This window comes from Colobus angolensis, unplaced genomic scaffold (genome assembly GCF_000951035.1).
Source record: "Colobus angolensis palliatus isolate OR3802 unplaced genomic scaffold, Cang.pa_1.0 Scaffold288, whole genome shotgun sequence".
In the NCBI taxonomy this organism is placed as follows: domain Eukaryota; kingdom Metazoa; phylum Chordata; class Mammalia; order Primates; family Cercopithecidae; genus Colobus; species Colobus angolensis.
Window position 1 is genome coordinate 642,492 of NW_012116132.1, and position 15,608 is coordinate 658,099.

Genomic DNA, 15,608 nt, shown 5'->3' on the forward strand with positions numbered 1-15,608 from the left:
CGATCTCGGCTCACTGCAACGCTCCGCCTCCCGGGTTCAAGCAATTCTGCCTCAGCCTCCCAAGTAACTGGGATTACAGGCACTGCCACCATGCCTGGCTAATTTTTTTGTATTTTTAGTAGAGACGGGATTTCACCATGTTAGCCAGGATAGTCTTGAACTCCTTACCTCAAGTGATCCACCCTCCTCTGCCTCCCAAAGTGCTGGGATTACAGGCATGAGCCAACGCCCCCAGCCTGTCCCAGCCATTTTTAATGACTGTACAGTATTTTGGCTTATGAGTATATCAATATTTGTTTGTAACTGATCCCTTATTTTAGACTTTTTTAGGTGGCTTCTCATTTTTCATGACTCAGAACACATAGACTGAAAAACCCCACCTTTTTAAAAACAGCACTTCTCACTGGGACCCCACCAAATGCAGAGGCACGGGCCCTTCCGTTTGAAGGAAGCTGTTTATCAGATGAGGATGCCGAGGCAGAGAGTTAAGGAAGCGAAGCGTGTGAGCATAAGGAGTTAGGGCAGACCTGTGCTCGAACGTGGCTTCCTGCCCACAGCCCCGCCCTCTGTGGCCAGTGCCACATGTCACACGTGAAGCTCCAGCTCCCTGGTCCCCAGGCCTGAGTCTCTCCCTTGCTCCCCTCCACGCCAGGCTCTGCTCTGAATGACTCTCCTGTGGGTCTGGCTGCCTATATTCTAGAGAAGTTTTCCACCTGGACCAATACAGAATTCCGATACCTGGAGGATGGAGGCCTGGAAAGGTGAGACCCTGGTTTGCCCCTGCAGTCGTGACCCTGGTCCCAGCAGCCAACCTCCTCACCCTCTTCATCCCCTTGTCTGGTGCTGTTACATCTCTCAGAGCCTTTAAGGCTGTATCCTCTACATGCCTGACTCCCAGCTCTGTGGCCTGACTCAGGCTTCACCAAGGTCAGCTCTGACCCACCCTTTCCAGGGCCCATCCCTTTATTCCTTCAGTGACACACAGAGGACCAGATAGTGCTGGGGATGGGAAAGAGAGTAAAATGAGACTGAATCCCGCGTTAGGGGTAGGGACTCTGTCTTGGCCATGCTCTAGCCCCATCACCTAGAACAGTGGCGGGTGAACAGTGGGAGCCCAGTACCTAGATGTTGAATGAAGGCACAAAGGACTGTGAGAATTCAGTGTAAGGAGGATTCTCTTTGTCTAAGTGGCAGAGAGGGGAAATGATCAGGAGAATGTATCTGATTTGGGCCTTGGAGGATGAGTAGGAGTTTGCTGGATGGAGGAGAGAAATTTAGGCAGAGAGAAATTTAGGCAAAGAGAAAAGCCATAAAAAATGCAAGGAAAGGGTGCTTGGAAAGGATGGCTTGTCCAGAGACTGAAGCAGGTACGCTGGGGCCAGATTGCAAGCAAACTCATTCTTGCAGGCAGGTCCTCACCTCCTCCAAGAGCCTCAGCAGGGCCTTCCTCTGGGATCTGCTTCCCCTGCCCTACATTCAGCAGGACCCAGGGGTCGATGGAGCTCCTGCAGGACCACATTGGCAAGGGGTCTGGCCTGTTCCTTGTACATGGATACCTGAACCAGACGCGAGGCCCCACCAGACTGTCCCACTAGGCCACTCCTGCAGCTCTGGCCCCGGGTTACAGGGAGCACCAAAGCCCTGAGCAGGAGGCAGACAGGATCAGATCTGTGTTCCAGAAAGAACCGGAACACACAAAAGTGGAAATGGTGGTGGTGGTAGTTTTCAAGCTGCGGGCAGAGCCGAAAGGGAGATGGAAGCATTTGGCCGACTTGCAGAAATCCATTTCATGGAGTTGGCATGTGTACTGGAACTAGTTTTCATTGACGTTTTCATTTTGCCACCAAAATCACATTGAAAAGGCTGTTCCCTTTATCTCTGTCCCTGCTCCGTGCTGCTGTTGCTAGAGATCCAGGGTTTGAGAGAGGAAGGTGGGGTTGGGAGCGCCTGCTCTGGGGACAGTGGAAGGTGGGGTGGGGGCTGTGGAGTGTGCATCCTAGACCCAAGTTGCCCAGGTTTGGATTCTCCACTTAATAAGTAAAATGGAGATAATAGTACCTATGTCCCATAGGCTATTGAGAGGAAAACATGAATTAAATGAAGGTAAGGAGCTTAGAACATGCTGCCTGGTACGTGGTCACCATAGTAGCTGATGCCCTGAGCAGTTTCATGGTGCAGGGGTGGAGTGGAGGGAGGAGATGTCAGTGGCAGGAGAGAGGGGATGGATGTGTCGAGTCAAGGTGGGTGTGGGGGAGGACCTTGGGGTGATAAGAGACATTTTGATTAAATCCATGCACTCCAGTCTGGTGCCCTGGGCAGAGCCTGCCTGTGATATGAGGATACCACACACCCTGCATGAGGTCTGAGGAGGGAAGTCGCATGGTCAGGGCCTGGCATTTGTAGGACTGTCCAGCTGCCCTTTGTCACACAACTGCATCTGGCACTGAGAGTGGGGCTTTGTGTTCTGCGTTCCCAGGAAGTTCTCCCTGGATGACCTGCTGACCAACGTCATGCTCTACTGGACAACAGCAACCATCGTCTCCTCCCAGCGCTTCTACAAGGAGAACCTGGGACAGGGCTGGATGACCCAGAAGCATGAGCGGTGAGCCTGGCTGACTGAGAACAGGGGCCTCTGAGGCTGGAGGCAGGGGGATGGCCAGTCTGGAGCTCCAGTAAGGGCCCTCAGTGGTGGGATAAGTATAGCCTTGCCTGCAGGGGTGCCTCAGGGCCCTTGGATGGGAACACTAAAGGTCAAGGGGTTTGGAGAAAGCCCTCATGGAGGGACCACATGCCTGGCTCCTGGGCGGCCCTCAGTACTGCTCCCCAGTCCAGGATGCTGGTCTGAGTGGCACTGATGGTTCTGGGATTTCCAAGTCTCATATGGAGACCCTCAAAGGTGGGGATTTAGAGGCTGGCCCGTGCCCCTGCCTGGGTGGCCCTCTCAGAAAAGAGAGGGTAGTGAGGGGAGTGGTTGAGACCCTGGATTTGTCCTTTTCTTTATGGCTCCTTGTGGGTGGGCCAGCTGATCTCATCCCCCAGGCTCTTGAACACCCTGCTGTGCAGGACGGAGAGGCGCAGGGCCACAGCCTCCCCGCACCCCCATCGGCTCTTTCGCTTCCAGGATGAAGGTCTACGTGCCCACTGGCTTCTCTGCCTTCCCTTCTGAGCTAATGCACACGCCTGAAAAGTGGGTGAGGTTCAAGTACCCGAAGCTCATCTCCTATTCCTACATGGCTCGTGGGGGCCACTTTGCAGCCTTTGAGGAACCGGAGCTGCTCGCCCAGGACATCCGCAAGTTCCTGTCAGTGCTGGAGCAGCAGTGACCACCCCACACCGCCCCCTGCCTCCCTCCACAAGTGCCCTCCAGGCTTTTCTTTGGGAAGATACCCCTTTTCTGAGGGATGAGTTTGCCTCCATCCCCTGCCCATGCTGGGAGCCCACGCTTACCCCCTCACCCCTCCAAACTCACTCCCCAATCCCCAACTCTGTGTGATAAGCAATATGGCCTTGATGATAAATGACTTTACTTCTAACAGTGGCTGGAACCCAGTGACATAAGTATGCCCTGACCCCACATGGTGCCCCCTGTCCAAGCAGAGCTGGCAGGCCCCTCCTTGCTGGCAGAGGCACAGGAGGCCCATTGGGGATGAGGCCACTGGCCAGGGCTGTGCTGCACCAGACCAATGGCACCGCCCCCACCCCTCCCAGCACGGGGGCAGCTTGGAGCAGAGGCAGCATTGGCCGCCACTGCAGGCGCAAGTCAGCATCAACAGGGTCCCTGAGTCAGAAAGCCCAGGCCCACCAGGTCAGCGGACAGGCACAGGCAGGGCCTGCAGAGGTGCCAAGGCCCTGGCCCAGTTGGGCTGGAGGGAGCCTGGACCTGCTCTTCTGCACCCCCCACACCCCTACTGCACAGGCTTGTGCCTTGGTTTGGTGCCCCCTGGAGGTAGCAGGGAGGAGGCTTCTCAGGGAGGAAGCTTCTCAGGCAGAAGTCTTTTTTTTTTTTTTTTTTTTTTTTGAGGCGGAGTCTCGCTCTGTCGCCCGGACTGGAGTGCAGTGGCCAGATCTCAGCTCACTGCAAGCTCCGCCTCCTGGGTTTACGCCATTCTCCTGCCTCAGCCTCCCGAGTAGCTGGGACTGCAGGCGCCTGCCACCTCGCCCGGCTAGTTTTTCTATTTTTAGTAGAGACGGGGTTTCACCGTGTTAGCCAGGATGGTCTTGATCTCCTGACCTCGTGATCCGCCCGTCTCGGCCTCCCAAAGTGCTGGGATTACAGGCCTGAGCCACCGCGCCCGGCCTAGGCAGAAGTCTTAAGTTGCATCCCATCCCCTGGACTCTCCAGGAGGGAGAAGAGGGACAGCCCCTCCTTCCTGCCAGAGCCACAGCTCAAGGGCAATGTGATGCACCCAGCCCAGGCATCCCCTCCTCTGTGCCGACCACGCTGTCCTTTGGTTCCGAGGAGGCCCTGAGCACTGCCCACCCCCACACCTTGCAGGGAGCAGAGGGTGAGTACTGCACAGAGCCTGCCTGGAGGTGCAGACTCATGCACTCAGCCCTGAAGAGGTGGGAGAGGCTGGATCTTAACTGTGGTCCAGTGGGCACATTATGAGTGGTCCTTGTCCCTGCCTGTTATGGAGTGTCCCTGACAACATGAAACAAAAATACAGAACTGTAGTGGGATACAGAGGTGTGTGCACAGCTGGCAGGAGCACTGGCCGCCTCCCAGCCTGCTCCCCATAGCTCACTCCTGGGTGTAGCCTGGAGGGGCTGCCGGGCTGGGGAGGGACTGGCCATGGAGCGGGGAGCTGGACGCCAGCTCATCTCAGACCTGGACTGCAGAATCTCTTTGGTTATCGGTTGTGTGTGTGCTCAGAAGGGAGGAGGCCTTCCCCTTGTTACATCTCTCTCTCCATATATTCTCCCAGACTCATCAGTTTGGGGGGCGAAAAGTCCACCACATGGTCTTGGCGACAAACCACTGGGGATGTCACCCCAGCTGCAGAGCCGCAAGCTTGTGCCGGAGGGGGAACTGGGTGAGCAAGGTAGGGGTGAGGCCTGCATGTGCTCCCCTCACCACTGCTGGGACTAGAAAAGATGGGCACCTGATGGCTCAGCTGGGCAGTCCCAACACATTCCCGCTCAGCCAAGGGCCTGAGCCCCAGCCCATTCTGGTTGTGTCTTTTCAGAGCAGTGAGACCTAAAACAGATGGGAAGAAGTCATGAACTTGGGAGTCAGCCTGCTTCACCTGTCTTCTCACCCTGCTTCACCTTTCTCACCCCACAGGCTCCCCTGAGCCTGACCCAGCCAGCAGCTCACCCGGCCTCAGGCCTCCTGTGGGGCAGCAGCCACACTGCCCATGGAGCTCTGTGCCAAACACTGTCCAGGGATAGTCCCGCTGATGTTGTGGATGGCACCATAGGTCTGCTGCTGCTGCTGCTGCGGAGACAGTGCTGTCCTCTCCGAGGCCAAGCCGTTCAGAATCCGAGGCACGTAGGGCTGTCAGCAAATGGATTCATGCTTGGCTTGGGGCAGGCACGAGATTCCACACTGCATCCCTCCCCTCCTGCCCTTCTCCTCCCAACAGAAGGACACAGACAGTGGCCATAAAGGACATATGAAGAAATAGCAACATCAATTTAGGACATTAGGACCTAAAATATGCCACCTGTGGAACTTCCTAGCAGCCAGGGCAAAAGAGAAAGCCCAGTTACACAGTTCTCATGATGACAGAAGGAAGTACAGGAGAGCAGTTTCTCACAGGAAACTAAACTTCCTAGCCCTGGATCCTAGGAGGATTTCTCACTTTGTAGAAGAAACAAGTCTACCTATGTAGGGGGGCTTAGAACGCTGCCCTGGGACCCCTGGGATGCTCAGCATATCTGTGTGAGGCTCATTTCCTCCCAATCCCAGGCTCCAGCCACTGACCCCGGGTGCAGAGCCCTGCCCCACCCATCCCGAGACCCTGCTTGACATCATCCACCTGTCCTGCATGTTCCCTGCCTGGCCAGCAAAGCCACAGGTGTATCTCTGGATAATGAGTCCTTCTGAGGCCCTCCCTCTTTTGGGACTTGTCCAAGGACAGACACCGATAAGAGAGCCTGACACCTGGGAGGCAGTCACCAGAAAGAACCCTGCAGATGAGGTCGGCTCTGTCCTGGCCCCGGCTGTCAGGAAGGCCGGTGGCCACAGCTCTGGAACCCTGGGGCTCTGTTTTCACTTACCAGCCCCACCCTAGGAGCAGGACCCTAGAGGCAGGGAGAACCAGGAAGACAAGGAGCCTTCAGAGGAAGACCATGGGGTCTTCCTGTGAAGCAGGTGCAATGTTCATTTCTTGAATTCAAAGGGAAGTCTGTCTGACACCCTCTTGGAACCTAGTGGAGGACCTCGCATAGGCAGGTGCACTGCTGATGACAAACCTTTGTCAAACCCTAGCGCCTTACCGTGCCTTCACTAAAGCCCCAAACTCACCAGCCATTAGATATGCAGAGAAGGACACCTCCCAGGTGTCAGAGCAGGGAACTGAAACCAAGGGGGATGGCCATGAACCGAGACAAGACTCATTATCTCCTCAACAGTTTCAAATATGCAGGTTAAAACACCCAGGGGGACCGGGATTCCTTCTCTGCCATTAATTCACAAACCTGCCTGCCATGTGATCTTAGCAAGAGATCATCAAAGCACATTTGCTGGGGCCCATCTGGTTGGGACTGTTACAACGAAAGCAAAAAAGGGTGACAAGCTCGGAGGCTGAGGGGCACAGACAGCTTACTGTGAACGGTGGAGGCATGTGGGCCTCTGCCGCACTTCCTTTGTCACTTGCAGGCTCTTCTGTCTGCAGATAACAGCAGAAACGTTCAATGATAAACAAAACTGATCTCTGTGAATGAACACCCTCCAAACACAGAGACTATTAACACCCGGAATAATAGTACCAGCTGGCACCAAGCTCCCCGGCAGCCCGAGAGAAGATGGGAGTGGGGGAGTGCAGGGATGAGGGGAGCAAGGGAAGCTACACATGGCACCCAACCACCCACGCCTTTCCCATGGAGAAGCAGAATCTGGAGAAGGCTGCTGCTGTGTTGATACAGACAAGGGTGGGAGGCGTTGAGAGCGAGCCCGTCCCACCATCTGTTCCTCCCAGGGCTTGACGGGGCAGTGGGGTCGGGGACCTTTACTTTGTAGTTCAGAGGGCTGAGGTGCTTGAAGCATCCAAAGCAGGTGTGAGCCAGGCAGACCAGGATGGTGAGCAGCAGCACCAGGAAGGTGAACAGAGTGGCAGGAGCCTTCAGACCTGGGGACAGAGGGTGGCTAGCCTTGGGGTGGGCAGGGAGGGGCTGCCACCTACCCTCACCCTGCTGAGGAAGGGGCCACACCTGGTGTGGAAACTGCCCGTGACTTCTCCCTCAGGCAGAAAACAAAGGTAAGGCCGAACCCCCACCCCTAGCCCTCAACTCCAGCAGCAAGGATGGTGTCTTCACAGCCAGGAGCACACAGAGGGACCCACTGAGTGGCTGGCATCATCCCTGGTTGGATTTCAGGCACTGGGATGCCAAGTCAATGGCAATTCACCAGCCTCCTTGCTGGGTCCGTTCCCTCCAGTCTCCAGTGCCCTGGGCTAGGTAGGATGGACCCTCCCACACCTCTAGTCTGACCAGGGCAGACATGTCTTTTCCCCCAGGAGTGTCAGTTTTCTCTCCTCCATGTCCCCACCTCTTCCATGCCAGGAGATACAAGGAGCCGGGCCCAACCACCACCCTCAAAGGGCAATCTGGATCAGCTTCCCCATTTCCTCTGGTTCAGTCCCTGCACAGCTGATAATGGCACTGTCTTCTCTCCAGGGAAGTATGGGACAATTGACCAACCCTTCACAAGGGTTACACCTGCACTCGGGCTAGCTTAGGAGCTCAGCTGTCAACACCACACCCAATCAGCCCTCACCCTGGGTATCCTGTTTTGATTGGACACCTAACCACAGTCCTCACTCTGGGCACACATTCTGATTGTACATGTAACCAACCCCCATTCTGGGTATCACATTCTGATTGGACACCTAACAAGCCCTCACGCTGGGCACCACATTCTGACTGGATGCCAAGCTGATGCTGTGAAAGTAATGGGGGATCTGACTGGCTGGTGGGGATACAGGGATGGGAAGCCAAGGGCTGGCCCCAGGTTGGAAGGGCCGCTCACCCAGGCGCAGGAAGGAAAAGAAGTAGAGCCAGAAGAGGCATAGGATGGGGGCTGCCAAGGCCTGGTTCACAGCAGCAAAGTGGATCCCCTTCTCCAGCTTGGCTGGGAGGTAGACGAAGTAGAGGTTGTGCCGGTCCACCATGTGCTTGAGCAGGATGTAGATGAGGCCTGCAGGGGATGGGGCTGTGAGCTGGAGACCTTGCAGGGCCACACACACGCCTCTGCCCTCTTCCTCTCAGGGGCGGCTGTTTTGGCAAGGAGCCAGGACTGGGGCTGCTGCTGTACTGCTTGAACACAAAATGAGGCACCCTGCACCTCTGGCTGCTAGTTTTTTTTCTCTTTCTCCCTCCTACCCGCTTCCTCACTTCTCTGTGACCCCAAGGTGTAGGGGATCGGTCAGGGTGGTGGGAGAAAATTTAAGATAAAGTTATAGGAAATAGACACAAACCTTGGAAGGCCGAGAGGTTTGCATAACTTCAGTAAAGAGTTTGGCTGAAGGCAGCTGAATTCTCTCAAAAGCTTAGGGCGTAGATACATAGGAATGTGGGGGAGTTTACCCAAATAGCTTGTTTACTTATGTGGTCCTGAGACCAACCTTTGATCATCCACGGGTGCAGACTCAGGCAGCAGACCCCTTAGCCGCACTGACAGGCACAATATCTGTCAGTGTATGTCTTTCATTCGTCGCTGGATCAGGGTCTGTGGGACGGACCCCACACCAAGGGAGTCACTGTGTCTGTGATCCTGTCCCCACAGAACACTAACATTCCAGAATCATCTTGGAAAGAGGCTGTTTCACACTTGGATGTCTGGCCTCAATTCCTCCCCAGCCCTTCCCATGCTGAGCCCCCGTATGGCATGCTCCCACACCCCTGGCCTTCTCCCACCCAGCTGATCCCCGCCCTCATCAGTCAACAGAGAATGAGGCCCAAGGATCTTACCCCAGGGGTGGCACAAGAGCACACATGGGGGACCAACAGAAAGTGGGTGCTGCCTTTTCTATTATGCCAGGTTCTTTTTGAGTCGGAGTCTCGCTCTTTTTGCTCAGGCTGGAGTGCAGTGGTGCAGTCTTGGCTCACTGCAACCTCTGCCTCCTGGGTTCAAGTGATTCTCCTGCCTCAGCCTCCCGAGTAGCTGGGATTATAGGCGCCTGCCACCATGCCCAGTTAATTTTTGTATCTTTAATAGAGACAGGGTTTCACCATGTTGGCCAGGTTGTTCTCGAACTCTTGACCTCAGATGATCCACTGCCTAGGCCTCCCAAAATGCCGGGATTACAGGAGTGAGCCATCGTGCCTGGTCCCAGGTTCTTTTTTAAAAAATAAATTTTGTTTTGAAAGTGTAAATACTGTAAATTTTTAAAACTACGCAAGAGAGTATAAAGTGAAAACTAAAACAACCTTTCCCCCTAAACCTCAGCTATGGCTGCCAGCAGTCTCTTGGGTCTTCTGTTTCCTTCTAGAGCCTTTCATTCATCTGCCAGCTCCAGATGTTTTATTTCAGTGGCCAGAACCTTGGTCTTTAAACAGTCCTGAGTTCAAATCCTGGTTCTCCTGCTTACTAACAACATATGAAGTTCTTTATCTGTGAAGGGGGAATAGAAACAAGACCTGCCTTGTAGGATAAGGTGTGGGAGCATGCCATACGGGGGCTCTGCATGGGAAGGGCTGGGGAGGAACGGAGGCCAGACATCCAAGTGTGAAACAGCCTCTTTCCAAGACGATTGTGGAGGCAGGCATCTGCCGAAGTGAAAGCAGCACGAGAGCTTTGATTGTGACTGTTTTACTTGCTGCTAAAGAAATCAGCCATGAATGATGTGGCCACTGGGCAGAGAACCTCAGACCAGAAGTACTGAGAGAGGTCCTAGCTGAGGGCCAGTGGGAGGAATTCATTTAAAAATGAATGAGGCCAGGCACAGTGGCTCATATCTATAATCCCAGCACTTTGGGAGGCTGAGGCGGGTGGATCGCCTGAGGTCAGGAGTTCAAGATCAGCCTGGCCAACATGGTGAAACCCCGTCTCTGCTAAAAATACAAAAAATTAGGCAGGCGTGGTGGTGGGCACCTGTAATCCCAGCTACTCAGGAGGCTGAGGTGGGAGGATGGCTTGAGCCCAGGAGGTGGGGGTTGCAGTGAGCCAAGATCATGCCACTCCAGCCTGGGCATCAGCAAGAGACCCTGTCTCAAAACAAAAAAAGAAAGAAATAAGTGAAATTTGGTGTCACGTGGGTCTTTGGCAGCTTGTGGCTCTTGTGGCTGTGGTTTTGGGAACTCCAACCTGGGCACAACCTGGTGATAGCTGTCCCCGAGAGGCTTGGTGCAATCAGCCGTCCACGTACCCTGGGAGAGGCTCCAGGGCCACTCACCAAATGGCGCAATGATGGGACAGGTGATGCTGTAGGCCATGATGACAGTGAAGACACACAGCATCCACGCATACATGGCTCCAAACTCGTACTGGAAGGCCTGGTTCTGGGAGAAGGAGGTGGTGAGGAGCTCATGGACTTGTTCCACCTCAAACACCCTTTTGTGCTCTCCAAGTGGTGAGGGGAGAGCGGGGTAGAGGACTTTGGAAATAGGAGATGCGTGGCTCCCCGCCTCCCAAGGTCCTTCCCATCCCTGCCAGCCTGCCCTGCTTCACTCAGCGCACCCAGCCCTCCTGAGGCACGGTGATGCATGTTTGCTAGTGCTCCCTTCATTCCAATCTTGTCCACCCAACAGGCGTGTGAGCCCCTGGAGAGAAGAGGTGGTCGGGGAAGAGGTGTAGAGTGACTCCTCGTGACTCCAGCCCTTCTAGCAGGGGATCCTGGGCCAGCTTAGTTCGTGCCTTTGTGAAATCAGGATACGAGCAGTGCCCGGCTCATAAGGGGCTGAGAATGAAATGAAGGAATGCAGCACTTCTCCCACTTTCCTCGCGCAGTGCCCGCCATGGCAGAGGAGAAGAAAAGAGAATCCCACACCCTCCGGTTCAGGGAATCCTGGAATAAATGCCATAAGCCAAAAATGCCTTTGACATCTGGGGTTTGGCTAAGAATTTATGCAAATGGACACCCATGGAAGAAGAGTCTGTTGGTTTGAGTTGTAGGTATGTATGTGTGTGATCAAACTGTTTCAAATGCCAGAGTCCCAAACTCTCTCCTCCAGCCTGTGAGCTAGAGAGGAGGCTGGAGGAGACCACGCCTGCCTGGGCCCGGGTTTGAGAAGCACTTAGCCCAGTGCCTGCATTAGTGGGTAGTCGGGTAAATGCTACCCATTAGCGGGGGTAGTGGGGGTGAGAGGCCCTCGGGTCAGTGAAGGGGGACATGGGAGGGAGTCAGAGGCACAGCCCTGGGCCCAGGGGATGGCACCTGCTTGACATTCCTGCGGTCGGCAGCCGTCTTGGCCATGATCATGCGGAAGGTGTAGAGGATGAGGCCTGGCAGCCGCAGCAGCTCCATGCCATTGCCGATGAAGGCCGAGGCAATGACGTAGTTCACAAAGAAGGCACCCTGGTCAGGCAGGAAGACACACCTGGGGAAACCGGGACCCAGGTCTGTGAGCTGAGAGCCGCTCTTGGAGGGAGAGGAGGGGCTCCTAGGCTGGGCAGGAGCAGAAAGCCCCTGGGAGGGCTGTATAGTCTTCCCTTCATTCAGCACATACTTGGAGAACACATCTGTGTGCCAAGTACCTTTCCAGACATTGAGAACAGAACGAAGCCCCCGCCCCCACTCTCTTGAAATTCACATTCTAGCTGGGGGCACAAAGAAGCAAACAAACAAATATTCCATATGCCGAGGGTGGTGAGTCCTAGAGGAAAATAAAGCAGGGAGGGTTCCTATGTTATACAAGGGTTGAAGGAGCCTTTCTAACAAGGTGATATTCGTGCAGAGATGTGAAGAAGTGAAGGAGCAAGTCATCCCAAAACCTGGGAAGGCAGGATTCCAGGGAAAGGGAACAACATATAAGATGCCTGAGGATGCCCTCATCTGCTGCACATCCAGGAAGAACAAAAGGGCAGGTGGGGCTGGACAGCAGTGGGCTGGGGGAAGGCAGAAGACAAGGCTGAAAGGGGCTGGGGGCAGACCCAGGGCAAGGGATCTGTTCCGATGGGGTCAGGAAGACTACGCAGGTGGCCGCTGTGTGATCCCCATGTGGGGCGAGTGCAGTTGTGTTGGAGGTGGTGAGATATGGAGGGATTCTGGATCTACTTTAGAGAGAGAGCTGTCAGGATTTGCTGATAGGCTGGGTATGGCATGGGAGGGATAGAAAGGAAACAAGGTGAACTTTGAGGTTTTTTGCCAAAACAGTTAGAAAAACAATATGGAATGGGGAAAGTTATAGAGTAGCAGATTTGAGGGTAAAAGTCAGGAGTCTGGTTTTGGGCAGGTAACATCCGTGGTACCCAGTAAAACTCCAGCTGGAATTTGAGGTGGGCAGTTGGGTTATCAGGCTGGAGGTACAGGCTAGAGGCATAAATGTGGATGTTGTCCGCATAAGTTAATTCAGGAGCAGTCTCATGGCATGCAAGCCATGGGTTCAGCTGAAGTCACCTAGAGAGGCAATGTGGACCCAGAACTGGGAGCTGAGCCTTCAGGCAGCCAAAATCTAGAGTTGGGGAGATGGTAAAGAACCCACCAAGGAGGGTGACAAGAGGATGCCAAGATGAGATAAGCGAGCCAAGGCAGAGCTTCGAGAAGGAAGGCTCGGATAAATGTGTCAGATGTCGCTGATAGATCATAAGATGAGAATTGAGTTGGTCACTGGATTTGTCAATCTGAAAGTCACTGTCAACCTAGACTATTGCTGGTTGTATGTATGTGTGTCTGTCATAGCTGCCAGCTCCCAACTCATCAGCTTACTCAGCAAGAACTCATTTAAAATAACTCACCCCATCCTTACAGGTAAGCACATTCTTTTAGGAAAGTCAATGCCAAGCCTCTGGGCCTATATTAAGACCTAACGTATAGTCTGTAGGGGCTGGGGTTGAATCCCAGCTCTGTTCCTTAACTGGCTGGGTAGACGTGGGCAAGTTATTCAACATCCCCGAACCTCAGTCTCCTCATCTGTAAAATGGAGAGAATAATAGTATCTTCCTCATAGCTCATTGTAAAGATTCAGTGAGAAAAAGATGCATAAAGCATTTAGCGTAGTGCCTTCTTAAACAATAGCTATTACTATTAAGTGGCATGGTGTAAGTTTAAAATACTAACAAGGATACATCGGCAGTAAGTTTAATTGTATTCTGGCAAAAATAATCCCCAGAGCCCAGAGGCATCCCGGTTGCCATGTTTAATTATTATTCTCCTTTCCCCACTCCCTGGCACCACTGAGACCCAGCAATTCCTTCTCCCCATGTGACTCTGTGCTCAGTAAGTTTCAAAGAATGAATGAGACAGCTGCTAATTGAGTTCTGGCCTAAAAAATTAACCACATTTCTGCAAGCATAGCACAAAGTGGGTCAGCTCCCACGGTGTCTACCAGGAACCTGGCAGGGTGGAGGTGAGGCCCCAAGCCCTGCTGTCTGGGGAGAAACATGCCTGTTCGGAAGCATAGGCTACGAGCACCCCTACCCACCCTACTGCAGCCCCAGCCCCTGTGGGACTCTCACCCAGAGCCACGGCTCCAAAACTCAACTTGGCAATACTCACTCCAACCTGATGGAAGCCTTCGAGGAAGTTTTGTCAAAGAGCCACCGGAAGAAAAAATCTAGACTGAAAAACAAAGGAACCCCCTAAGAGTTTATTTCCAGCATTCTATATTGTCACTACATATGCTTTCATTTTCTTTTGCTCTAAAAACAGGCCAAAGCTCGATATCGACTTTTGTTCTCAACGATGCATTACTACAGCATGACCTGTCACAGTCTGCTTTAACAGAAACTTCCTTCCTTGAGACAAACAAAGCCATAATGAAGCCCTCCCTACGTGGAAGGTCCTTGGTAAGTTTCTTTTTCTTTTTTCTTTTGTAGAGATGGGATTTCGCCATATTGCCCAGGCTGGAACTCCTGGACTCAAGCGATCTGCCCACCTCGGCCTCCTAAAATGCTAGGATCACAGGCATAAGCCACCGTGCCTGGCCACAAAATTTTCAAGCTGTTTTTTCTTTTCTTTTCTTTCTTTTTTGTTTTTTGGTTTTTTTTAGACGGAGTCTCACGCCTGTAATCCCAGCACTTTGGGAGGCCAAGGCGGGTGGATCACCTGAGTCAGGAGCTCAAGACCAGCCTGACCAATATGGTGTTATTTTCTTTTTTAAAGAAGAACAATCATATTGCCAGAAGAATCAATGACCCAGCCCTACTGCACGCCAAGAGGTTGCGACACACTTAGATATTGTTAGAGGTTTGCTTCTGCTACCAAACCATTTGCATTCTCCTGGGGACAGTGCTCTCCTGATATGACTCTTATTCTGAATTTACAGCAGGAGGTGGTGGCATATACCTGGTGAGACCCAGGGAGGGCAGGATCAGCACCATGAAGATCAAGAATATGTAGACTTTGGTCATCATGATCTGGTTTTCCCCCGACCTGCAGGAAGTCAAAGGTGAGTACTCATAGTCCCCCAGATGCTCCAGGTGCCCCCAGTGAGGCCCTGCCATGTGCCCATCGGCTGAGCAGTTGGGGGACAGGGTGTGGACAAGGGAGCGGTCAGAACCATACGTCTTAGGGGCAGGGCCTCAGGACTCCCGGGTACTCACTTGGTCCAGTGAGACTCCAGCAGTGTAGAGTAGTAGACAATGGAGGGGAGCAGAGCCGAGAAGGACCAGAGCAGCAGAGTGGGGAAGAACTGGCTGATGATCGGGTTCTAGGAGAAAGGTCCACAGCAGAGAGAGTCACAGGGGCCGTGGGCCACACGGCTCTGAGGCCATGACCTATTGGCACGGTCACTCAGTGGACTCCCGGGGTAGGAGTTTGTCATCTCTGACCCCCAGAACCAACACTGTGCCAGGTACAGAGCTGGTGGTCCATAAATGTTGGCTGAATAATCAGTAACAGCACCTTATATTTGTATACCTCTTCACGGCACAGCAAAGAAAGCAATTTCACATACAAGCAAATGCCACTTATCTGACTAAACAGATTAAATAACCTTCTCTGCTCCCTATACAAAACAAATGACTGATGCCATGGGAAGACTGAACACTGAAGGCCTGGAGTCCTGGCTGGGGGCGTGGGGCAGGCAGGGGGTGCCCTGCCTGCTCAGCTCCCACTGGTCCAGCTGCAGCATATCACCACTCTACTGTGTGTATCCACCACAATCCTGCTATTTGTTACTGTGATTACATGAGCTGATTGACTTATTACTGTCACTTATTAGATGAACATAAAAATAGAGAGAAATTTTCTTTGAAAACTAAGTTGGATACTTTGGAAAGACTTGATAAAAGTCCATTTCTAAAAAAAAAAAAAAGAAAAAAAAAAACACTGTTAATTAGATGAGAG

At 53.2% G+C, this 15,608-nt stretch overlaps 2 protein-coding genes across 4 annotated transcripts in view; one reads left to right on the forward strand and one right to left on the reverse strand.

Annotated features, from left to right (window-relative positions):
• EPHX1 (epoxide hydrolase 1, microsomal (xenobiotic)) overlaps nt 1-3,528 on the forward strand; it is a 37,911-nt gene extending 34,383 nt beyond the window's left edge. For both annotated transcript variants that reach the window (XM_011948943.1, XM_011948944.1), the window contains exons 7-9: nt 653-761; nt 2,477-2,602; nt 3,122-3,528. In XM_011948943.1, the coding sequence (XP_011804333.1) occupies nt 653-761; nt 2,477-2,602; nt 3,122-3,323 (437 nt within the window). In that variant the 3' untranslated portion in view covers nt 3,324-3,528. The remainder of the gene's footprint in view (nt 1-652; nt 762-2,476; nt 2,603-3,121) is intronic.
• Nucleotides 3,529-4,308: 780 nt separating this feature from the next.
• TMEM63A (transmembrane protein 63A) overlaps nt 4,309-15,608 on the reverse strand; it is a 43,633-nt gene continuing 32,333 nt past the window's right edge. Inside the window, exons 16-25 of one of the 2 annotated variants that reach the window (XM_011948942.1) lie at nt 14,864-14,970; nt 14,607-14,693; nt 13,818-13,880; nt 11,538-11,700; nt 10,557-10,662; nt 8,192-8,359; nt 7,177-7,292; nt 6,771-6,833; nt 5,302-5,497; nt 4,309-5,206 (exon numbers count right to left, since the gene is read on the reverse strand). In XM_011948942.1, coding sequence (XP_011804332.1) covers nt 5,324-5,497; nt 6,771-6,833; nt 7,177-7,292; nt 8,192-8,359; nt 10,557-10,662; nt 11,538-11,700; nt 13,818-13,880; nt 14,607-14,693; nt 14,864-14,970 — 1,047 coding nt within the window. In that variant the 3' untranslated portion in view covers nt 4,309-5,206; nt 5,302-5,323. The remainder of the gene's footprint in view (nt 5,207-5,301; nt 5,498-6,770; nt 6,834-7,176; nt 7,293-8,191; nt 8,360-10,556; nt 10,663-11,537; nt 11,701-13,817; nt 13,881-14,606; nt 14,694-14,863; nt 14,971-15,608) is intronic. The other variant, XM_011948941.1, reaches the window with a different exon arrangement.